Genomic DNA, 25,048 nt, shown 5'->3' on the forward strand with positions numbered 1-25,048 from the left:
CTGAGCCAAGCCCAAAACCTTGAGTGGAATTAGGCAAAAGCCCTATAAACACAAAGAAGTTACTATTGCAAAAGCCCTAACAAATGGAAAGTAGTTACTATTTGCATCATCTTCATCAAATTCTCTGCCCAACCCACCAACTTGCAAGAGTGAATTTATACTGGTTTTTGAAGCACCAAACGCTGTCTTCTGCTCTTCTGTGTATCAGGCTAGAAGCTGAAAATAGTTCCCATGAAATAATCCTCAGGACCATTCATATAATGAACAATCTATTCCTGTGATGGAGGTCAGTAAGCGATTCACTTTTCATACCCAGCTCCCGTAGCCACATTTTCAGGGAGAAGACCTAGGGGTACCAACAGTAAGTATTTAAAAAATAAACCATGCTCTGCCAGATAACCAATACAGTGAAGTAACACACAGAAAGAGGCACACCAAATTTTGCCAGACCCAGGGCTTTACCCTTGAATCACTAGGTGCGACCTTAATTCCACACCCAAACCATCAATCTTCCCTAAGTTCATATCTGATTCACTAGGTTTTGTCCTGTTCCCACCTGCCCTGGATCTAACCCTGGCATAGCCCAGTAAGTCAATATTTGTTTTGTTTTAAACAACAACAGGCAAGGCAATATTTCCAGCTACTTCTATTGTACCAGGACATAACACAAGACATAACACAAGCAAGCTGACATATGCCAGTAGGTCAGAATCCAGCCCTCAATGATGGTATTATCATCACTTCAACCCCCAGCCCCAGCCCATCCTTTCTATTATGTTTGTTACAACATAAATCCAATATTAACCAAATTTACTCAGAGATAGTAAATTGACTTCAGTAATACTTATTTCCAGAAGTCTTTCAGACTGCAGATCATGCTTCTTAATGTCTATTGATTCTCTCCCCCATGAAGCTGTGTAGTGCACTTAGCAATAGCTACATGCAAGCAGGAATTTATTTATTTTTTAACCCCTCTCTCATCCCTTTTCTTCAGAAAATGCAGAACAGTTAAATGGGATTTCCAGCAGCCCAGAATATAATAAACTCCACAAATACTTAGCTTCAACAATACTATAGATTCCAAGACATTTGATGAACCAAAATTTCTTCATGGCAACCCTCTAGGTAGAATTGCACACAAGATATATAGCTACAATTAAAAACAACCTTAAGTATTGATGAGCTCTCCTTCCCTGCAGCATCAAATTAACCTGTGTTGTGATGACATCATGTGGGACCTTTCCCCTTCCCTGCTCCTCTACTGGTGGAGTAAGACACGGTGCAATGACAGCATGCAACATACAGAGTGTATTGATACTACAGAGAATTTAGTATATCCTTTATAGTTCCACCTATAACTACCAAGCTAAAAACACATTGTTAGAACACTTAGGACCCCTCCAGACTCTCTCTCTGTGTGTGCGTGCACACACAGTATTATGCAACATGCCATTGATGCAATAATAGTGCAGATTTATCTACACACCATCCCACTTTATTAGTTGTTCCGAGATACTTCCCCATTGTTAGGCCCTCCAGACAGCAAAAATGTGGCTCCTTGTGCTATAGCACAACAAAAGTGGTACCAAAAAAAAAAAACAACCAAAAAATCCACCCAGAAGAAACATTTGTGGTACAAAAAGTGCCTGAGATACTGTTGGGATACTGCCAGGGAGATAATGTCCATCTGAAGCTGCCAAGCTCCTTGCCGGACGATCCATCGACCTCCCGTAGTCACGCAGTATCAGCAATTTAGCGACACTAAGCCACTGGCTTAGTGCACACTCTAAACAGCAGAATTCACACAGCAAGAAGTTGCACAGCATGAGAGCAGAACATGCATATTTACAGTTTATTTGGCGTTGGTCAGAACAAAGAAAACATGACCGTCTGCTCCGACTGCTCAGGCAAGACAGACAGAAAACGAAAGGAACATATAGCATAAACATCCTGTGAGACAGGAACTTACGCAGGCTGTGACACAAACATCCTGCTGCCTTTTAAGGTGGAACGGAAATATCCTAACATCCTCCCCCTTTCCGTGTAACCTGTAGTATCTGTGGTTCAACCCAATTGCAACCTTTGTACGTAAACCTTAAGTTGTTCTCTGTTAACAACCTTAGACAACAGATCAGCAGGAATTTCATTTCCTGGCATGTAGGACACCTGAATGAGTCCTTTCTGAATACACTCTCTTGCACGATGTAGCTTAATCTGCAAGTACTTGGTCCTTTGCTTGCAACTCTCCGAGTTCAGCAAAGCCAAACAAGATCTATTGTCTTGATACACTTGTATAGGACATTTCACAGAAACCCCAATGTCCTTAAACAGTTGCATCAACCATTCACAATCCATGAGTGAAAATGACAGAGCATTGAGTTCTGCTTCACAGGAACTTAGGCTAACTGTCGTCTGCTTTTTGCACAACCAGTCAAACAGGCAGTGGTTGTACATGTAGCATACTCCAGAAGTGCTTGTACCATCCGTGGTGTCACTTCCAAAACTTGCATCTGCAAAGATTTCAAGACCTCCAGTCTTCTGACTGGTGAACCTCAGCCTGTAGTGCATAGTCCCTTTCAAATACCGGGCTATGCGCTTCAGAGCTTTCCAATCCTGAACAGTAGGATTGTTAGCATGTCTGCTAAGCAGGTTAGTGCTTACAGCAATGTCAGGTCTTGAACATCTAGCAATGAAATTCAACTTGCCTAGAATGCATCTGTACAGCGTTGTGTCAGAAAACGCTTCAGCAGTACTGTCTACCTGGTAACCTGTCACCATCGGTGTGTCTGCTGGGTTTGCATCAACCAAATTCAACCTGGTTAATACATCAGCAATTTTCTGTGTTTGATGTACCAGAAAATTACCTGCTTGGTCCCTCTCCACCTGCAGAGAAAGATAGTTGGATACCTCACCAAGATCCTTCATGTCAAAGTGCTCCTTCAGCTGAGCTAGGGTGCTTTGGTAGAAAGCCTGATTCTTCCAAAACATCAGAAGATCATCAACAAAACATAAACAATACAGTTTGTTTTGCCCCTCCTCCTTGACAAACACACACGGATCAGCTTTGCCCTGGTGAAAACCTAGAGAAAGCAACGTTTCAGTGAGTTTTGTGTTCCAACACCTGGCACTCTGCTTGAGACCATATAAGGATTTCCGCAGTTTACAGACCATTCCCTTCTGTATCTGCATCCCGTCAGGTGGAAGCATGTACAGCTCCTCCGCCAAAATCCCGTACAAAAAAGCTGTATTTATGTCATGATGGGAAACATGCAGTTTCTCCTCCGCAGCGATCTTGAGCATCAGCCGAATGCTCTCATATTTGACCGTGGGTGAATAGGTCTCGTGGTAATCCTGCCCTGGTACCTGTGAAAAACCTCTGGCAACCAATCTGGCTTTGTGTCTGACAACCTTGCCATTCTGGTCTGTCTTGGCCTTGAAGACCCATTTGCTGCCAACCAGTCTCATCCCTGGGACTACCGGTACCAGTTCCCAAGTTTGGTTCCTGTTCAAGGAATCAACTTCAGCCTTCATGGCATTAAGCCAAGGCTCAGCATCTTTAGAGGTTAACTCCTGGACCTCTTTGAAGCTTGAAGGTTCCCACACCTTCTCTGAGCTACTAAGAACAGCAGTTGCCGTCTTAGCAAACTCATCAGCAAATCTCTTTGGAGGTTTGCCTTTGGTCGCCCTTTCAGACCTGCGAACTAGACGCAAGTCTTCTGGACTCATCTCCTCCTTCTTAGGAGAAAAGTGACCAATGGTGAACAGTGGTTCTTCCAGTTCATTGTCAGACGCATCAGATGGTCTGACTGAGGCCTTTGCGCTCTTGTAGTCTGCTGTGTCATCACTGTCACTGACAGCAGCAGCAGCGCCGCCCACTGAACTGGAATCCGAACTCTGATCATCATCATCATCATCATCATCATCCTCAGTTTCCTCAGCTTTCTCAGCATGATCTGCTTTCTTCACATCACCTTCATCCTCCTCTGGGTAACTCTGGAAAATTCCCACATTTTCCCCCCACTTGGGATTGTACTCAACACTCCTTGTGAACTTTATGGATTTTGAGTTAGTCATCCATACTCTGTATGCACCTTTATCGTACCCCATGAACAAACCATGTGCCCCACGCTTCCCAAGCTTGTTGCTTTGTGGGGTGTGTACCCACATGTCAGAACCAAAGATTCTCAAGTGCTTGGTGTTAGGTTTCTTACCAAACATTTTCTCATAGGGAGTGCAGCCAATAGGTGATGACAGTCTGCGATTAAAAGTGTAAACAAAATTCGAGAGAGCCTCCCCCCAAAACTTCTCAGGGAGGTTGGCATCATGCAACAAGGTTTTTATGCCTTGCAGCAACGTTTGATTTGCTCTCTCCGCAAGCCCATTCATCCATGGCGATCTAGGCGTTGACAAGTCATGCTGGATTCCCTTCTCAGTCAGGAAAGCTTCAAACTGCTGAGAAGTGAACTCCCCGCCCCGATCAGTAAACAGACAGCCAATACGTTTACCATGAGCATTCTCCAACCAAGCACAGAATGCCTTGAACCTAGGAAATGCTTGCGATTTCTGCTCGAGCACAAACACATGAATGTACCTGGAAAAAGAATCAATTAGAACCATGAAGTACCTTGCCCCTCCCAAAGAGGGCGCTAGAGGACCTACCAGGTCTGCGTGAACTAGCTGGTAGGGTTTGGAAGCCTGCCTGCTAGACTCCTTGCCTTTTGGAGCAACCTTCACCTTGTTCTCTGCACAAGATACACATTTCATGTGAAACTTACAAGGTTTGATGTCCAAACCTTCAACCAACCCAGGCATCTTGGCTAGCGCTTGCCAAGAGAGGTGACAAAATCTTCGATGTGCATCATGAATGCATCCTGCATGAAGAACCTTGTTAGTTTGTGCAACACAACAAGTATCAGCATTAGACACAGCAACATCATCATAAGTTAGACAGAACAAACCATCCAACAACTTTGCATGCCACATGTCCTCTTTGCCTTTTCTGATGACACAGACAGTCCTCTTGAAGGAAACCTCAAAACCACGCCCAGTCAGCTGTGGTACACTAATCAAATTGTCCACAGCTCCTGGAACAAAAAGAACATTACTAATGGTAGTATTCAGACTTTCAAGTTTCACAGTCCCAACTCCTGTAGCTTGCAAAGTCCTTCCATCAGCCAGCTGGACCTCTCCATCTTGAGGTGTGAAGGAGACAAACAGATGGCGGTCTTTGGTGAGATGGCGCGTGGCCGCAGAGTCAACAATAAACCTGGCCTTCCCCTTCGAAGCAGATTTGCTGGCAAACAAAACCTTGTTTTCCACCAGCGTGGGCTTTTGCAGCTTGCCCCCCTGCTCCTGGCCATCAGACTTGCCTTTAGCCTTTGGCGAAGCTGTGCCAGCAAACAAAGCCTTGTTTTCCACTGGCGTGGGCCTTTCACCCCCCTTTTGCTTCGGGCCATCTGCAGGCTTTTTCCTTTGTTTACTTCTGGCCTTCCGGCCTCTGCAAAGTTGACCTTGGCTCCCATGGGAAACAGAGCTCTCAGCTGCCGACTCCTTGGCTCCCCCTGGAGGCTGGAATGCTGCCTGGGATGACATCACAGTCAGCTCCCCCTGCAGCTTGCAACCGGTGCCCTCGGCTTCCGTGCATTCACTCGCATTCTGGGAAACAGCCAGGACCTCCGATGCATTCAAACACTGGGCTGGGATTATTGGCTGGTGGGCCTTTTTCAAAGCATCCCACATATCACGTGCCGTGAGATTTCCAGCAAGCGTCTTTATTTCCTCCAGAGAGACGGATAAAACTATAATATCCACGGCCTTCAAATTCTGGCCCTGCCATTTCTCTGTCCGAGGAACTGGAGTGGCTTCTGATATAGTATGCCAGACTCCAAACTGACGCAGCAAACTCTCACACCATTTTGCCCAGGTCTCATAATTGTCCCGATTTAATTTTGGGTACTCAGCAGCTTCAGAGGCTTGGAAAAACTCCATTCCACCTCTTAACATCAGCCGTGAGTCTTCTTCACTTCAGAGACTCCTTATCTTGGCACCCATAAATCACGAAGCCTGCTTGGCTCGGCTCCCAGGCCAATTAGGCCAGCCGGACATCAAAGAGGCTGCCGCGGCAACAGAAAAGCCTCTGCTTTCGCTTTTCCCACACATACCTCAGCAGTCTGTCGCAGTCTTACTCTCCTGCAAGTGCCGTGAATCTGGGCCCGAAACCTGTTGTTGGGATACTGCCAGGGAGATAATGTCCATCTGAAGCTGCCAAGCTCCTTGCCGGACGATCCATCGACCTCCCGTAGTCACGCAGTATCAGCAATTTAGCGACACTAAGCCACTGGCTTAGTGCACACTCTAAACAGCAGAATTCACACAGCAAGAAGTTGCACAGCATGAGAGCAGAACATGCATATTTACAGTTTATTTGGCGTTGGTCAGAACAAAGAAAACATGACCGTCTGCTCCGACTGCTCAGGCAAGACAGACAGAAAACGAAAGGAACATATAGCATAAACATCCTGTGAGACAGGAACTTACGCAGGCTGTGACACAAACATCCTGCTGCCTTTTAAGGTGGAACGGAAATATCCTAACAGATACACCCCAAAGCTGCAGGGCATGCACCAATCAGATAGCCAACTTGATACCATCATAAGCACAAATTATCATACATGCACAATAAAGAGAATATTGAGGGGCCATTAATGCTGATAGTATATTTAGATATATTTTAGCGAAGAGCCATCAGGATCCAGGATTCAAAATGCACGTTGTTAGGCAATGCTTAAGCAAGAAAGTTATAGTCAATAGTTTCTCTTAACAAAACTGAATAAGATGCATTGAGCAAAATGATATGATTCACCCTCACCCATTAGTGATATATCTCTACACACACAAATCTTCTACAGAACAGTATAAGAGACGCTGCTTCTTTGTAGCCTTTTCTTTCCACCTGAGCAAAGTTTAACCATTCCTTACATGCTCCTAGAATCAAGTCTATTTGTACCCCCAAAACAACCTCTGATATCGGGGAAAGGATTGTGTGAGAGCAATATTCACCTGAAAACATTTCTCAGCCTGGATATGCTTCTGCCTCCCAGCCAATTTCTATTATGTAGTTTCTGACATCAAGTACCGTAATATATTCCCAGGCGCCTGAGCAAATTAACATTCTCTTCGTTAAACCAACTTTGTTTGCATTCCCTTGGCAGTTGCAAATGCAAACATGGTTGCTCCCTAGACTCGTTCTTTCGGTTTGCTGTTGTCCAGGATTCTTCCTGCCGGCTCTGCACAGTCCAAGTCCATACCTGCTCACAGGTGGATAGATAGATAAATAAATAGATAGATGTGTGTGTGTGTGTATACTTTTATATTATGTGTGTGTGTGTGTATAATATTATAATACTGTATAGACTAATATATATTATAATATATATTAGGATAGACTAATATTATATATATATATGCGCAAAAGCAATTCGTGCTCTAGGACTGACCCCACTGCACTCGAAATTAAAGTAACTAAAGCAGAGACATCACCATGTCAACAAAGGTCCGTATAGTTAAAGTTATGGTTTTCCCAGTAGTGATGTATGGAAGTGAGAGCTGGACCATAAAGAAGGCTGATCGCCGAAGAATTGATGCTTTTGAATTATGGTGCTGGAGAAGACTCCCATGGACTGTAAGAAGATCAAACGTATCCATTCTGAAGGAAATCAGCCCTGAGTGCTCACTGGAAGGACAGATCCTGAAGCTGAGGCTCCAATACTTTGGCCACCTGATGAGAAGAGAAGACTCCCTGGAAAAGACCCTGATGCTGGGAAAGATGGCGGGCACAAGGAGAAGGGGACGACAGAGGACGAGATGGTTGGACAGTGTTCTCGAAGCTATGAAAATGAGTTTGACCAAGCTGCGGGAGGCAGTGGAAGACAGGAGTGCCTGGCGTGCTCTGGTCCATGGGGTCACGAAGAGTTGGACACGACTAAACGACTAAACAACAACAACAAATATATATATAATAAAAATATAAATTATAATAAATATACGCAAAAGCAATTCGTGCTCCAGAACTGACCCCACCGCACTCGAAATTAAAGTAACTAAATAAATAAATCAAGGAGCTTCACTCGTCCCGCCCTCGCGCACACATGCCATCAAATCGCGCATGCGCTCTCGGGCCAAAGGCTCGTCCCTTTAAACAGCCAGTTGGCGGGAAATGTTTTCGGCGCCGCTAAGCGACGCCTTTCCCGACTCCCCGCTGCGCACGCGCGCCCTCGCTCCTCCCGCCGCCTCCTCCCGGCCGAGCGGGTCGCCATGGTGACGGGACGCGGAGCTGCGCTCCAGGCGGCCTGGAGCCCAGTCGGGCGAGGAGCCGGGACCGCTTGCGGCCATGACGGACATCCTGTGCGATTGGCTGAACAGAGAAGTGAAGCTCTCGCGGGCCGTGAGTGAGTGCGGGAGTCTCCTTGCAGGGCTAAGGCGGGCGGGGAAGCCTCTCAGGCGGGCAGGCGCTTCATTTCGGCTCGCCTGAGGGAACACCGCCCCCCCCGTAAACCAGATCCCCCCCCTCAAGAACCCTAGACGCGTGGAGACTTTTCTTATTGCTCTTGTTGTTGTTTAGCCCCTCGTGAGAGGAACGGCGCTTTGCACATGCTCAGGAGCACGGTTTTGCTGCTGATTCATTTGCTTCCCCCACAGACATTTCATAGAAGGGGAGCCACGCGGGTCATCTAGTCCGACCTGCTGCAAGTTTACAGCAAAACATGACATTAACGCCTTGCCTCCCTAATGTAATGCCCAATGTGGGGCTCGAACCCACAAACCTGAAATGGGAGTCTCATGCGCTACCGGCTGAGCTACCCCTGGTTAATGTAGATTCTACTTATTTAACTGTTTCATGAAATCTGTGCACCACTTGATTGTATGGGGTGGGTGGGTGGAAACCTCAAAGTGGTTTGCAAGAGAGATAAAGCAATAAAATTGCCAATAAAAAATTAGCAATTAGCAATAAAAGGGGGGGGGAATGACAGCCAGAATTAAAAAAACATGCAGAAAGTTAAAGCCACAGTAGGATAGACTAAAATGAAAACTCACACCAACTTTCTAAACATCTGGGTAGACGTGTATAAATAAAAATGTCTTTGGCAGGCAGCAAAAAGCATACAGTACAGTGAAGGTGTCTGTTTGGTGTCAATAGGCAGGAAGTTACAAAGTTTCAGCACTGTCGCACTAAACCATTGCATTCTTACAGACACAAGTGTGGGTATTTATATACCCAGGGCAGGTAGCAGAGTAGTAAGAAACAAACAAAAGTACTTCAGCAACAACAACAAAAGACTAATGCAGCATACAAACAAGCAAATTTAAACAGCATGAGCCCATTCAAAACAGACAGTATGATCAAACTGCTTTAAGTTTAAAGTGCTTGCATTAGTAGTTCTCATTTTTCCATCACTGAAAAATAGGTACCAGGAGGACTCACCTTTCTGACTGCCTTTGCATGACAGAATTGCACAAGGAGCAGCTATTCTGTTGGTGGAAATAGCTTTCACCCAAATAACAAAAAAGTTATTACTGATGTTAATAACTGTGCTAGAGTACCAATATGCCCAAGCAGGGTTGGTGGGAGTGGGATGGGTTTAGCCAGGGGAGGCAGTAATATTAAGTGTCAATAGTAATAACTAATAGTAGCAAATAACCTGTATGGCACTTGGAGGGATTCCATCCAGCTTGGTTGTCTTCCTTGATTTTGAAACGGGGGTCTTGAAACACTGGGGATTTTGAAATGTTTTGTGAGCATTTGTATCAATTCTGGGAGTCTAGAATGATCAGAGGAATTTGTTTTTAGATATGGTACATTTGGAAAAAATGCAATGAAATCAAGGGAGACCAGGCTTCGGTTAAAAATGAAATGACAGTAATACTTTATGGAGAGCAGTAAGAGTTGTAATATGTCAACAAGCAGCTTCTCCTAATTTGAAGTTGTAACGCCAGACAAGACATATCGAAATTCCCTTGTTTCCATGTAACTATGATGCAGCCCAGGAAAGCCCCACTCCTGAATTGTACATTGGGTTGCATGAACAGAATGGCTGGTGTTTTCCACACCGTAATGATCGTTTGCTCATCCAGTATGTGCAAAAAGACATATCATGGCCTCAGTGTGGTTTTGTTAAAAGAACTAGAGACCCTATATAGCACCGTATTTGAGGGAGGGACTGTTTTCTAACCTAGGAATGGGTGGACCTGCAGCCCTCCAGATGTTGCTAGACTGCAATTCCCATCATCCCTGACCCTTGGCTGGGGTTGACGGGAATTGGACTCCAATAAATCTGGAGCGCCATGGGTTTCCTATCACTGCAAATCATACTATTAACAGGTCCATAGAAGGTTGTATCTGCTTTGGCTCATCTATCTCCCACTGCTTCCCCTCTTTGTCGTCCATCCTCCTGCTTCCGTGGCAAGTTGGGAAAGGCAGAGCAGCAGGGTGGGACAGTTAAATAGCAGGGGCTATTTCTTGTCTTGTTTCCTTGGACCTTTTCTCTAGGTTGGCAATCCTACACTCCTGAGCGGTCTGTTCAAAATAAAGAAGGCTGCAAACTCAAGTTATTTGGCTCAAGAACCTTTTGATTGACTTATTGGGCAGAAGATAGCTGGAAAAATGTTATTTTAGTGCAGCCTTACAAAAACTGGGTAGCAGGTGTGATCTTCTCTTTGCTCATACACAAAGGAATGCCTCTTCCCCTGAGAGCACCTGCTGTGACGCATGCAAGCATTATCAAAAAAGAAGTTGCAAATGTGTTTTCTTCTTTAGTTTGTTCATGTGCAAATCAATGCACTTCTGATTGATTGAATCAGTTCTAATTGATTCAAACTCATAATTATTATTTTTTTTAAAAAAATAGGTAGCAGCTTCCCAAATAACCTTGTGTTTTGTGACCTGTCTACTTTACATTACTACCTCCACATTTTTTGGCAGTCCTAGGAAAGCAGTGGATGGTGTTCATTCTGAGTTACACAACACACTTCTAAAGCTCCCATGTGGCAATGATTTCCATCACCAGAGACTCTTCTGCAGTTTCAAGGGACACAAATCTGTCGAATTTCCTCAATTAATAAGGACTCTGGAGTACAGACAGTCCTTGTAGATATATGTTTATCCCGTTGTTCCTACTATTTGATCTACAAATGGCTTTCCTCCAGAGAAAAATATCATCCACACAGAGAGATGAAATGCCCCTAATGAGAGGCTGAACTACGAGATTTCTAGAGCTCTTTAGGTTGTGGGAGAGGTGATTATAAACTCTCAAATTACCATTGTATCTCAAGGCTTCTTCATATTGCGAGTTGGGGTTGTCTTACTCTTCCCAGAAGAAGAAGCATCTTGAAACGCCGAGAATTTAAGAAATTATTACAGCTTACTTTTAAGTTAGAACTTAAAAGAGGCAATAGAGAACTGCTGCTATTTTAATCATTTACTGTAGGTTGAAGCCAACTAAATAATACTCAAAGTAGACCCATTGAAATAATTGGATGTGACTTAAGTCAATTGGCTTGAATGAGTACCGGTATATTTTATTTATTATTATATATTAAATTTGTATACCACCCTTCATCTGAAGATCACAGGGTGGTTTACAACATAAAAATACAAAATGAGAACACAAAATACATAATAAAACAAAAACAAACCAATGAACCCCTTCCACAAACACATGCTGAATATTACTTAGTTGGGTGCAACTCTTCATTTTTAAAATTTGTTTCATTAGGGCCAGTTCATGCATTAATGCTTCTAGAGCAGACCTGCACAAGTGTCAGTAATCCCCAGCACATATCTGTGCAATATGTGGTACACCAAGTCAGTGACCCATCAGGGGTTGATAACCACCCTATCCTTTATGCTGCCTGCCTGGGCCTGGAAAAAAAGGGGGTGTCATTGAGTGCTTCACAGGCCACAATCTATGGTTAATAGACTTGGTGGGTCATGCAGGTACAGGCCTGATTTAGATGGTGGAAGCACCTTGGTGAGGTGGATCATGTGGTTTCATCCCATGCTAGCTGAAACCTGGCCTGAGAAAAGGCAATGTTGACTTCTCTGTGTAGATCAGAGGTGGGAAACCTGTGGCCTTCCAGGTGTTTGGACTCCAACTCTGATATGTCCCCTTCCAGCATGGTCAATGGTCAGGGAAGATGGTAGTTGTAGCTCAGCAACATATTGAGGGCCACCGGTTAGCCGCTTCTGATCTGGATGTTACTGCAACTGCATGGGAGGAAGTCACAGGAAAGTTACTGGCACTTCACGGTGGTAACATATGAATCAGCCCTTAGGTCTGAACAAATGGAGGGGAAAAAACCTTTCCTTTTTCTCTTTAAAAATAAACCAGAAATGGAGTCTTTTGCCCAGGAGTTTTCTTCAGGATACCTCATCGGAGAACTTCTCAACAAGTTTGAACTCCAGGATGACTTTGCTCAGTTTTCGCAAAGCAGGTTAGTAGATGGTATATATACAACACCACGTAGTAAGTGGTGGCTCCAAGTCCTGGGGTAGGGGGCTTAAGCAAGGTGCCCTCAGTAGGGGAATCCTACCTCCTTGCCTGTTGCCACTGACGATGCATTAGCTTTCTCCCTCTGGGACCAATCTGCATCACTGCTCAATACAAGAGGGAGAGCCAGGGTTGTTGCTCCTCCACGTTCCTGCCTCTGCTTGCGTACTTGAAGATAGCTAGAGAGCAGGCAGTGGCAGAAAGGAGAAAGACCAGGAGGGCCAAGGGACCATGGATGTTTGACATAAGACTTAGACATCTGCCTGACAACCCTGATTGCCAGTGTCAGTCCAAATAGATTAAGATGACAGCTGGTGTAAAATGCAGTTCCCCACCTGACTCAGCTTAGGAATACTGAAGGCATATGGGGGTCTGCAGGTATGCATGGGTTAGCCTCTCCCCCTTGATGACAGCATGTGCCTCCTAGCTGACACATGATTGACTCAATCTCAAGGCCATCTATTCACACAGAGTTTCCAATTCTGGAGATGGGAAGGTATGTTGCTGCCATACACTTTAGTGTAGAGGTGGTGGGGCCAGCATATTTCTGCAGGCCCCTTCATGCATAGAGAAACAAATGCCTGAATAGGGATATTGTTTATTGCTAAAAGGTGACTAACAGTCCTAGGCAACTACATTTCCCACTTGGAAAAGGAGAGGAAGGATGTAGCCATGTTTACATATTTCATCCAGCACTTCCCCGTGTGCCTGCTATATATACTTGTTGAATGATGATTTCCATGCTCCCAAGAAAGCTTATCAAAACCCAGACAGATACGATAAGGAACTGGGATGGGTTCCATAGCTCAGTGAGTGCATGCTTTCCATGTAGAAGGTCCTGGGGTCCAACTCAGGTATCTCTAATTTAAAAACCTATTTAATGTATCAGGGTTAGGCCACATCTCTGCCTTAGACCTTGGAGAATGGTGGCCAGAGTAATTAATGTTGGGGTAAGGCTGCAACCCTAATCCCACTTACCTGGGAGCAAGCCACATTTGATTCAGTAGGACTTACTTCTGAGTAGACAAAATTGGATTACCTTGTAAATGGACCAATAGTTTGATTCAGTACAAGGCAGTTTCATATGCTCAAAATCTTTAGGTTTCAAAATGTGGTCACCCAAACGTTTTGATCTGTTCCTAATGATAATTTTGTTTAGCTCTATCTCTCTATAAATGAACATGCTTATTGAAGAATGCTGGGCTTTGGGATCAGTTTTTGGGAAGATTTTCACATTTCGAAGGAAACAGAACCTTATATATAATTGCAGAGTCTGTTTACGTTTTCAGGCTTGCCAGTGCGAAACTTAACAACTTTTCTCGCATGGAGCCCACCCTTCAACTCCTGGGCGTGCAGTTTGACCAGAATGTGGCCCGAAACATCATGACAGAGCAGCATGGAGCTGCCACCAAACTGATCTACCAATTGTATGTGGCTCTAGAGAAAAAGAAAAAAGCAGGACTCACTGGAGTTGCCATGGATGCAATGAGACCCTCAGCTCCCGCAAAGCTCAAGAGCGTGGGAACTGAAATGTATCGAGAGGTGAGCTTGTTGAGATAAGATCACCTTTCCCAATAGAGAACCAGAACATCACATGTGACTATACCCATGACACAAGAGATCAAAATAGAATTCCTGTAAACTAAATTTCTGTTTCGTCTACTGAATCTCTGTGTGAAGGATGCAGTGACTTAATTGATGGAAGTTGTAGTCCAGCACCACTTGCAAGACACATATTGGCTACCTCTGCTCTAGTGGTTACTCTAAATTCGCTTTCACCAAAATGATAGCCACTTTAAGAACTCTCTGATCTCTTTGCTTCGCAGTGTCCCATCAGGTATCTGCATAGTTCCTTGCATTTTTCAGACTCACAACAAATAGCTTTGGCCATTCGTTCCTGGATTCTATCTTGGCAAGCTGAAACTGGGCAAAAGGCCCAGAAGGCTAAATAAGGAGATCAGAGCTGTAAATCTTTCAGAACATATGTTCCATCCTCACACATACATCCTCACTCTGTATAAGCTGGCTGTACTACCATAAGGGCAAGAATAACTTTAAATTAGCTACATATTTCAGGCCAAATCTACACTGAGGTAGCTGGCATTCCTTTTCACTTGCAAACCTTCTCTTTGATTTAGTTTTGCTCAGGGTGGGTTTGATTTAAATCAAATCGATTTAAAACACGATTTAAACCACTAGTCAGTAAGACTTGATTTAAATCACTTTTTTTTTTTTTTACAGAAAGGCATTCCTGCTGGTATAATCTTAATATTTACAATCAGATGAAGGTTTCATTTTTGGAATAATAAATCTTCAAAGTTGTTTTTACAGTTATGTCAAAAATTACTGATTTGTTTATACTATTAGAAATACATAGACAGATAATTATGAAATTATTGTGAGGTTTAGTCTGTTAACTGTTTATATTTGGACAACTTTTCTCCTGTACTTTATTGGAAGGAGAAAAATAATCATTTCCTTAATAACAATTTAAACAATTTTTTAAACTAAAACAATAACATTATAGCATATGTCTCCATGTTTGTTAACTGATGTGGTTAAACATTTTTTTAAAAACTTAGACTGATTTCCAGCACACATGAAAACCAAAACAAATCCTTATTTCCTAATGGCCTTTGGACTATAATACAACTTAAATAGAAAACTATCTTTAGAAAGATTTTTTCCCTCCAAAAGCATTTTATTTTAAAAATCCAATTTAAATCAAAAAAAATATTTAAATTTAAAAAAATCTGATTTAAATAATAAAAAATGATTTTTTAATTTATTTTTTTAAAAAATCATTGGCTTTTATGCTCCCTGGTTTTGCTTCATGAAGTATTTCATTTACGTTGATCTGAGCTGCTTCACTAAACAATAATTTAACAGATACTTTCATCAGATTGATGGATAGTTGACAAAGCTTTCTGAAAAAATGTAGCCTTGAGCCAGCAAGGGAGAATTCATGTGTAGAAGCAGGCATTCATGCATGTGCCCCTCTCTGGAGCTATGTCCACAAATAGGTGTAGTGCTCAGGGTTGCTAACCTGATCCAGCAGCTTTAGGTGTGTATGTAGCCTCAGCTAGTAGCTAAGCCGAAGCGCTGATCAGCAATCAGTGCTTACTTAACCACCCATTCCTTGTCAATGCACCAACATTAATTGAATTCTCTAATCATTTGCTCAATAGCATCTCAGGGAAACAGATAAAAACTAGGATTGTAACTGAAGCAAATCGATCTATTTGTTAGTGTACAGTGCTTCATTGGAGGAATATTATAGTCTTCATATAGCAAATGATGATATGAGGAAATAGGAATAAAATAAATCAATGTCATGCAATATAGCAATGTAATACTTTTAGAAAAATAGCTTTAAAATGTCCTAAGGATTTGGCCACTTTCTAACTTCCTCTAGCCCAACTAGTTGTGAAATGGAATTTCTAAAGTCTCTCACATATTCACATTTTGGAAGAGCTACTCATCCAAGCCTGCAGCTGGGCAAAAGCATGCAAAGCAGAGTTGAATAGGGAGCAAGCAGAGAGTGAAAATGATTCTGTGAAGCACCTTTTATATTGAACAGGAACTGTATCTGGAAGATGGAATTTCCCATCTTTTATATCAATTTAATTACTTATGTAGGTGAGCTTACATAAAATGTCAATTGCAGATTGCAATAATCTAAGCGTAACTGGAACCCTTACTTCTTCACCTAGAGTATGTGTGCCCTGATGCATTCCAGTGCTTGCTTTCCAAAACAGCTCGGTAATGCCATGATTCCATGTATGTTTGGGATTCAAAGCTGTCATCTTATTCACATTCCTTAACGGCACATTATGCTGATGGCATGAAATTTCCTTCTAATCACATTGTCATCCAAGATGTCAAAATCTCACATGACTGTCACTGAGAAGCAGCAAATATTTCCAAGCACAGTTAATTTTTTCCATTCTTGTCATCACCGTGGCTGCCAGTTAAAAAAGAGTAAGACTTAGCAGATTCGCTGATTTAGCAGAAATCATTGGTGGTGGCTACCACCTTTAGTTCTGCAGATTACAAACAATAGTGCTTGGACCATATTGGCTGGCGGTGGATGCTGTTAATCTGGACATTGCTAGCTCTGCAAAACTATGAAATACAGCAAACAGTATTAGGGATGGGGGAGAAATTTGACTTGATTCACATTTAAAGGTAAACCTACCCAGTTCACACTTTCTTAAACAATGTGGAGATGCAGCCGTCCTTTAAAAATTGCACTCCTCTGAATTTTTGCAGTACAGTTCTTAGGCAAAGTAATGTGTAAAAAAATGCAGATATTAGGGTAGACTGTATTAAAAATGCATATATTAACTGCACATACTAAAAGGTGTTATATAATGGAAAATGTGTACATTTGGGGAAATTGCAAACAAACATACATATATTAGGAGAAATTCACACTATGATGCTGATGAATTTTCACAAGCCCCTCCCTTTTTTATTTAAAAAATGCAAACTGATGTGGAAATGTGGAGAACTGAAGTTTGGAAAAAGGAGAAACTGAAATCAATGGATTCACTCATCCCTGTAGCTGTGAGTTAAGGGACGCGGATGGCGCTGTGGGTTAAACCACAGAGGCTAGGACTTGCTGACCAGAAGGTCAGCAGTTCGAATCCCCGCGACGGGGTGAGCTCCCGTTGCTCGGTCCCTGCTCCTGCCCACCTAGCAGTTCGAAAGCACGTCAAAGTGCAAGTAGATAAATACCGGCGGGAAGGTAAACGGCGTTTCCGTGTGCTGCTCTGGTTCACCAGAAGCAGCTTAGTCATGCTAGCCACATGACCCAGAAGCTGTACGCCGGCTCCCTTGGCCAATAAAGTGAGATGAGCGCCGCAACCCCAGAGTCGGCCACAACTGGAATAATAATAATAATAATAATAATAATAATAATAATAATTTATTATTTGTACCCCGCCCATCTGGCTGGGTTTCCCCAGCCACTCTGGGCGGCTTCCATAGAAACAAAAAATACACTAAAATATCACAGATTAAAAACTTCCCTGAACAGGGCTGCCTTAAGATGTATTCTGAATGTCAGGTAGTTATTTATCGCTTTGACATCTGATGGGAGGGCGTTCCACAGGGCAGGCGCCACTACCGAGAAGGCCCTCTGCCTGGTTCCCTGTAGCTTTGCTTCTCGCAATGAGGGAATCGCCAGAAGGCCCTCGGCGCTGGACCTCAGCATCCGGGCAGAACGATGGGGGTGGAGACGCTCCTTCAGGTATACTGGGCCGAGGCCGTTTAGGGCTTTAAAGGTCAACACCAGCACTTTGAATTGTGCTCGGAAACGTACTGGGAGCCAATGTAGGTCTTTCAAGACCGGTGTTATGTGGTCTCGGCGGCCGCCCCCAGTCACCAGTCTAGCTGCCGCATTCTGGATTAGTTGTAGTTTCCGAGTCACCTTCAAAGGTAGCCCCACGTAGAGCGCATTGCAGTAGTCCAAGCGGGAGATAACCAGAGCATGCACCACTCTGGCGAGACAGTCCGCGGGCAAGTAGGGTCTCAGCCTGCGTACCAGGTGGAGTTGGTAGACAGCTGCCCTGGACACAGAATTGACCTGCACCTCCATGGACAGCTGTGAGTCCAAAATGACTCCCAGGCTGCGCACCTGGTCCTTCAGGGGCACAGTTACCCTATTCAGGACCAGGGAGTCCTCCACACCAGCCCGCCCCCTGTCCCCCAAAAACAGTACTTCTGTCTTGTCAGGATTCAACCTCAATCCATTAGCCGCCATCCATCCTCCAACTGCCTCCAGGCACTCAGGGGTCCCTTGAATTAATGGTCAGGGGTCCCTTTACCTTTTATCCAAAACTAGGCCAAGATAAACTATGTTTCAGACATGTAAAAAGCTGTCCTAATCTGACCAGGGCTTAGAGGTAGAGCATTTGCCTTGCATGTAATTCAGGCCCTGGTATCTCTAGTTAAAAGAAGCTGGCAGGAGGGGGTGTGAAGAACTTTTCTTTGCCTGAGAACTTAGAGATCTGCTGCCAGTCAGAGTAGGCAATGCTTGGTTAGATGGAGAAAAAGTTATGTCTAAGTATAAGGAGTTTACTATGACTCAATGTGGTATATAAAGATTTCTTCAAATCTTTTGGAAAATCTTCTCATTTCAGCGCCTTAAATGTCTAGTGCCGCGTCAGGTAGACTTGACCCTGCAGCAGATTTCAGACAACTTTCACAGCAAAGCCAAGGACCTCGAAAGTCAGATAGCTCGGATGCAGTTTGTGGAGCAACAGCAAGCAAAGAAAATACAGGCGGAAAAAATCGTTGAACAATTTGAAAATGTGAGAAGCCTATTTAATTTTTTTTTATAAAAACCTCAAAGCTGCAGGAAATGTTTGTGCATTGTTTTATGCTTAAGCCTATGAATTTTCCCGCCAGCCGCATCAAACACAATGGGAATTATTTCTAAGTAAATGAGGATTATGTTGTATATATAATAGAAAGCTAATGGAATTAAATTCTAGTGTTTTCATTTAATTCAGCTAGAACTGGTTCCGTTTGCCCCACAAAGCCTGTAGTATAGCGCTGAATCGGAGCGGAAAGCAATTGGGTTTTCAGAGGATTGCAGTTTGTTCCGATTTAGCACTAAAGAGTGTGTTTTCTAGGGGAAAGTAGTGGGTTAAAGGCAAAACCAATGGGGCTCGTGCCTAGAAAGCATGGGACAAGCATAAAACCTCTTGGACCCATGCTTTCCAGGCACAGGACAAGTAAAAGTGTAGACGATCCCTTAGTTTCATTTGTATATTGCTGAAGGTGATGCTGGAGTTCATTCCAGTGCTTGGGGATGGGATTCAGGTTGCTTTTGAAGTATATGAATCCTAGACTGCAGGGGGCTTTAATAGCAAGCACCAGTGCCTTGCATTTAGCCTGGCAGCAAATTGGCAACTAATGCAGTTCTTGCAAAGCTGGCTGAATAGGTTATTGCCTCCCAGTAGGAGGGACACAAGCTGCAGCATGCAACACTGTTAACTTCCATTTTGCCCTCAAGAGCAGTCTTGTGCAGAACACATTAAAGCAACTGACTCTAGAGCAGGGGTGGGCAAACCTTTTTCCACCCAAGGCCAGCATTTCCTGGATAAATTCGCACTAAATCTTCTCGGCAATCACGTTGGCAGTGGCTGTAGGGAGACATCAGTGGGAGGTCAAGAATGTGGTCTGTTGCCATTTTTGCAAAAGAAGCAAAATGTTATACTGAATTCCATTGCGTTGCATTTTTGTTTGAAATCCAGTTATGTTCCTAAGCAAATGATAATATGGAACAACTGATTGCCCTGAGTGGGGATATGCATCTCTTTGGGCGTCGAAAGACACATTGAGTCAGTTTAATGGGGCACAAATGACCAGTGGGTTGGAGATACATATCTGCAGTGGTTGCGAGTGTGGAAAGTTGCTTCTAGGCATAAGTCTTCTTCCTGAATTTGGGTGTTTTTTTTAAATCTTTGGTCAAATACCATTTTGCCCCCACTTTTCAAGCTTTGCACATCCATGCAAAAACTCTTTACCTATTCACATTTTATTTGAATCATTTACTTAATAATATGCCTCAATAACAGTTTGATCTAGGGCATCATCATTTGGAATAAGACAGCAGTCCAAAGCAATTGGGTTTAGGCTTACAGTCGCTCCACCCCTCCTACTTTGAACACTGGCAGGGGAGGTTATTTCCAATGCAAGATTTCATGATTCCTGAAATAGGTTTTAGCCTGAAGCTTGACTTCTGAACATTAGAAAATGAATCCTGCTGTGATAAATCATGTTATTTAGCTGCAGTTTCTATGGGAAATTTAAAAAGGCGTTTTTATAAATAACAATTTTTCAACTTACGCTGAGTCACACTTCCAGTGCACTTGCATGAGGTGGCAGACTACTTTTCAATTACATCTTCATTATAGCTGTTCAGCTTGTTACTCTGTGATTATTAAAGTAAATAGGACCGGTACCAGGTTTTGAGGGGGCATGTGCCAAAGTGCTAGCTTGTGGGGCCCCCTGTATAGGTATAGCTGCCATTATTATGGGCAGCTTAGAGCCACCATTTTCAGTTTTCTCCAAGCTGTCTCACCCGAGGAGTACAGAGTAGCTGTCAGCTAACAGTGGGCCCTGTGTTAGGACTAGGAACCCACTGGGGCACTCAGACCCTGGTGATTGCCTGAAGATGCTGCATACTGCCACCAAGTGTGAAAACCATGTACTGTATTTTTTGCTCCATAAGACGCACCCAACCGTAAGACGCACCTAGTTTTTAGAGGAGGAAAACAAGGGGGGGAAATTCTGAATGAAACAGTGGATGTATGATTTTTGTGGTTCATGCTGTGGCCACAGACATGTGATTTGACGGTGAGTTTGGGGTAGCCCAATGCAAAAATCCTGAGGATCCATGTGGATCCGTGCTTTGTAGCCACGTTTTTGCACCATTGCGGCCCCACGCAACAGTGGGTGTGTGATTTTTTTGGTGCAGACTGTAGCCAAGGACATGCTATGTGATCTGATGGTGAATTTGGGGTAACCCAATGCAAAAATCCTGAGGATCCATGGGCTTTTACCTCCCCCCTCCCAGGCAGCCTCCTTTATCTCTAGTGTCCCTTATCTCTCCCCCCGATTGGCTAACCTGCTAACCTAGCAGTTTGAAAGCACACCAGTGCAAGCAGATAAATAGGTACCGCTGTGGTGGGAAGGTAAACGACATTTCTGTGCGCTCTGGTTTCCGTCATGTTGTTCCGTTGCACCAGAAGCGGTTTAGTCGTTCTGGCCACATGACCCAGAAAGCTGTCTGCAGACAAACACCGGCTCCCTTGGCCTGAAAGCGAGATGAACATCACAACCCCATAGTCGCCTTTGACTGGACTTAACCGTTCAGGGGTCCAACATGTGACAAATGCCAAATGGAAAGAAATGCCGAACTTATTTGAGATGCTGTGATTATAAGCCCTTTAACTTCTCATAATATCTCATTTTCTTTTTGCTTTGTTTTTTTAAAACAAAAAACAAAAAAGCTCCCATTATTTACTCCTCCCAATTTTGTAATATGTTTGCGACCTTTGTGTGGGCAGAAAGTAACTCTAAAATGATAGTGCTTTGTGGGTAATTAATACTTGCTGAACAGTCAGTAGCCAGTTTTAAATAGCTCATTACCTTCTCATTGGATATTTAGAAAATGGTAGAAAATCGAAGGCAGCATGAAATAATGGCTAAAATTCAAGCAGCAATTATCCAGATTCCCAAACCAGTACTGCAGCGCCCCATCAAGGCAATTGAAGACCAAAAGATTATGAGAAGGAGGAAGGAAGCAGAAGTAAGTTCTAAAATTTTAGAACTGGAAATTTAAAAATCATAGGCAGTGGAATGCACTAAGTATTCATTGCTCTGGCACTGCATCCCAAATGCCTCCACTTGGAAACAAAGTCTGCTTAATGTGATTCGGGGAGGGGAGTGTTTGTAGAATTATCAATTAAGTATCTATGGAATTAATCATTCATTGTGTATCATGATGTTTGAAGAATGTATGCATGTCTGTGTAAGTGGCATTCTGGTAGAATAGCTCTTGGGAAGGGGCTTGGGGACCCTGGCAGGTTAGCTGTGAGGGTGTGTGGCCTTTGAGCTGAAGAAGATGCCTCCCCTGTGTTGCAGGGTATTGAACAAAAGGAAGGAGATTCAGATGTGCCTGCTTGTTTTTCAGATCACCTATGCAGAAATTAAGAAATTTGAAAAGCAGATGAAGAAAGAGAGTGGCATGCCTACCAGGCTCACTGAGAGGTAATGTTTGGAACAAGTGACTTCTGGGTAGACTTGCTGTTCCACGTGGAAACTGAAGCAAGTGAGGGTCTCCCAGTCTTGAAGCTGCCAGTCACCTGGTTAATAAGCATTCTTTCTAGGCAAATAGCTTGTCATGCAGATGGGCAGATAAAATGTGTTGGAAGTTACTGCACTGACATTAAATTCTGCTTGCTGGAAACATTGCCTTCTTCGTTTTAATTTTTTGTTGAAAGTACTTTATATTGACTTGTGGTTTATTATACACATGCTTTTTCACGTGCTATTGGAGTGATATGTACAGTTTAAGCATCTTGGTATATAGTTCTACTCCAGAGTATCTTGGGGTTCCTAAAGCAATTGTAGGACTTCAAATGAAAACCTTTCTGTCCACTTTCTACGCCCCAGGTATCCTGCTATACCCCTCTACCATGTTCCCTCCTACTTGCCTTTTTTTGTAAACTAAAACTCCCAATTCCTGTTTTCTTTCTCATAGGGGAGTTGTTCTAGCTTCATGATAATTTTGGTTGCCATTTTCTGAACCTTTTCCAGCTCAACAATATTCTTTTTTGAGGTGTGTTGACCAGAACTGTATTCCAAGTACACTACCTATAATTGGAAATATTATTTTCAGTTCCTTTCCTAATGCAATGTGGAATTTGCATCTTTCACAGCTGCCACATGCTGGGTTACCATTTTCAATTACTATTTTCACCATGATCCCAATATTTCCTTCGTGGCCAGTCTCTCACCAGTTCAGACCCCATTAGGATATATGTGAAGTTAGGACCGTTTGTCCCAATGTACATCACATTACACTTGCTTACAGTGAATTGCATCTGGCATTTTACTGACCATTCACCCAGTTTGGAGAGAACCTTCTTGAGCTCTCTGCAACCCTTTTCTGTTCTTGTCACCCTGAGCAATTTATTATTATGAACAAAGTTAGTTGCTTAATTGCTCACCCCTTACTCCAGAGACCAATACTGAACACTGAGAGACCTCAGGTGTTACATCCTTCCACTGTGAGAACCTGCTCTCTAATTCCTGTTATTTAAGCATTTACTGATCCATAAGACGACCTGTCCTTTTATCCCATGACTATTAAACTTACTCAGGAGTCTTCGGCCAGTGATTTTATCAAAAGCTTTCTGAAAGTCTTATTATACCATGTGTGCTCCATTGGATCACTCCATCCACTTCCATTGCCTAATCCTAACCCTCTCTTCCATTTGGAAGTCTGAACCATTTTCAGTATCATCCCTTAGTGATGATTTATCCTGAACTTCAACAGTAAATGCCTTTCCCCCAAAGATACTTTTTAAAAAGCTGTTCTGCCAATAGATTTTATGCACCAGTAGTTCAGGTTCTACACAGGTTCAATCAAGTGCAGCAAATGGATCATAGGGGAGCTATGCTAATCTTTTTTATACACTGCCCTTCGGTCATATTCCCAGAACAATTTCCAAAAAATTAAACAATTAAAATTTAAATTTTAAAAAAAACCTGAATCATCTATAAGAGCCACAAACTGTATGAAACAGTCATAGAGCTAAATACCCTCTCTTCCCTCCATCACCTACCCGCACACTTCATGGTTGTTCCAATCTGGATTGTGTGCCCTCACCCCTAGCACCCAGCACATCCCCTACATAGTACAGTGGTACCTTGGGTTACATACGCTTCAGGTTACAGACTCCGCTAACCCAGAAATAGTGCTTCAGGTTAAGAACTTTGCTTCAGGATGAGAACAGAAATTGTGCTCCGGAGGCGTGGCAGCAGCAGGAGGCCCCATTAGCTAAAGTGGTGCTTCCGGTTAAGAACAGTTTCAGGTTAAGTACAGACCTCCAGAACGAATTAAGTACTTAACCCGAGGTACCACTGTAAACAAAAAAACCAAGCATGTAAAGGCCAGACACATGATTAGCACTGCATCTAGTTTCATGCTTGAGCACCATGGGACAGCAGCTGCCTCCTTTTTGTTGAATGTTCTCCTTTTAGCACTTTCAAAAGGGTGGTAGATAAGTAAAATGGAGAGAGCCCAGGCTCCCAGTGTTGGGATACTGCCGGGGAGACGGGGGCATCAGGCAGGCCCCCAGCTGGCTCCAGCCACCGGCCGGCAGCCAGGCGATCACTGGTTCCCGGAACAGCATCAATCAGTGACTTGAGCCTCAGTAGCTTTCTGAAGCTACCAAGCATGCTAATTAGCAATACAAAAGCAATATACAAAATGGAAGTTCCCAGCAGACTGTGCTGGAAGTAAACAGGCATGTGACACACAACAGTCATGCCTGTACCTTTTAAGGTAGAATGGAACTATATCCTAACACCCAGAACTTTAAAGTCCTAAAGACTTTGGAGGAAGATAGAAGCATGTAAGTAAAAAACAGATGCTTCTCCTTTCTTTAAACAGTTTCTGCCACCATCGCAAAGTGGTTGTGGCATTCCTATAGGTCACCTGGGTCTTCTCACCTTAGAGTGCCTCCCCTCTGAAGAAGGGCGTCACATCTGTGACATAGAACCCTTCCTCAGAGCAAGGCATCATGGGGGCAAGATGGCCCTGGAGAGCCATAGGAGGCTGAAGCTGCAAAAGTGGAGAGGTGCTTCCTGAAATGCTCTGATTCCACACACAAACACTATGCAACTCTATAAAGCTCTGTGCAAGGATTGACAGCACTGTGAAAATCATTGACAATAGTCACAACTTTTGATGAGACAGA

At 43.4% G+C, this 25,048-nt stretch overlaps 1 protein-coding gene and 1 long non-coding RNA gene across 5 annotated transcripts in view; one reads left to right on the forward strand and one right to left on the reverse strand.

The window, feature by feature from the left end:
- LOC310744537 overlaps positions 1-13,590 on the reverse strand; it is a 32,144-nt gene extending 18,554 nt beyond the window's left edge. Inside the window, exon 1 of the long non-coding RNA XR_014539615.1 lies at positions 13,524-13,590. This is a non-coding gene — a long non-coding RNA (uncharacterized lncRNA). The remainder of the gene's footprint in view (positions 1-13,523) is intronic.
- SPEF2 (sperm flagellar 2) overlaps positions 8,267-25,048 on the forward strand; it is a 91,435-nt gene continuing 74,653 nt past the window's right edge. For 3 of the 4 annotated variants that reach the window (XM_083575469.1, XM_083575470.1, XM_083575467.1), the window contains exons 1-6: positions 8,294-8,447; positions 12,387-12,489; positions 13,835-14,087; positions 18,692-18,862; positions 21,730-21,870; positions 22,255-22,331. In XM_083575469.1, the coding sequence (XP_083431595.1) occupies positions 8,390-8,447; positions 12,387-12,489; positions 13,835-14,087; positions 18,692-18,862; positions 21,730-21,870; positions 22,255-22,331 (803 nt within the window). In that variant the 5' untranslated portion in view covers positions 8,294-8,389. Of the gene's footprint in view, positions 8,448-12,386; positions 12,490-13,834; positions 14,088-18,691; positions 18,863-21,729; positions 21,871-22,254; positions 22,332-25,048 lie in introns of all 4 variants that reach the window. The other variant, XM_083575468.1, reaches the window with a different exon arrangement.

This window comes from Podarcis filfolensis, assembly GCF_964270895.1.
Source record: "Podarcis filfolensis genome assembly, chromosome: 11".
In the NCBI taxonomy this organism is placed as follows: domain Eukaryota; kingdom Metazoa; phylum Chordata; class Lepidosauria; order Squamata; family Lacertidae; genus Podarcis; species Podarcis filfolensis.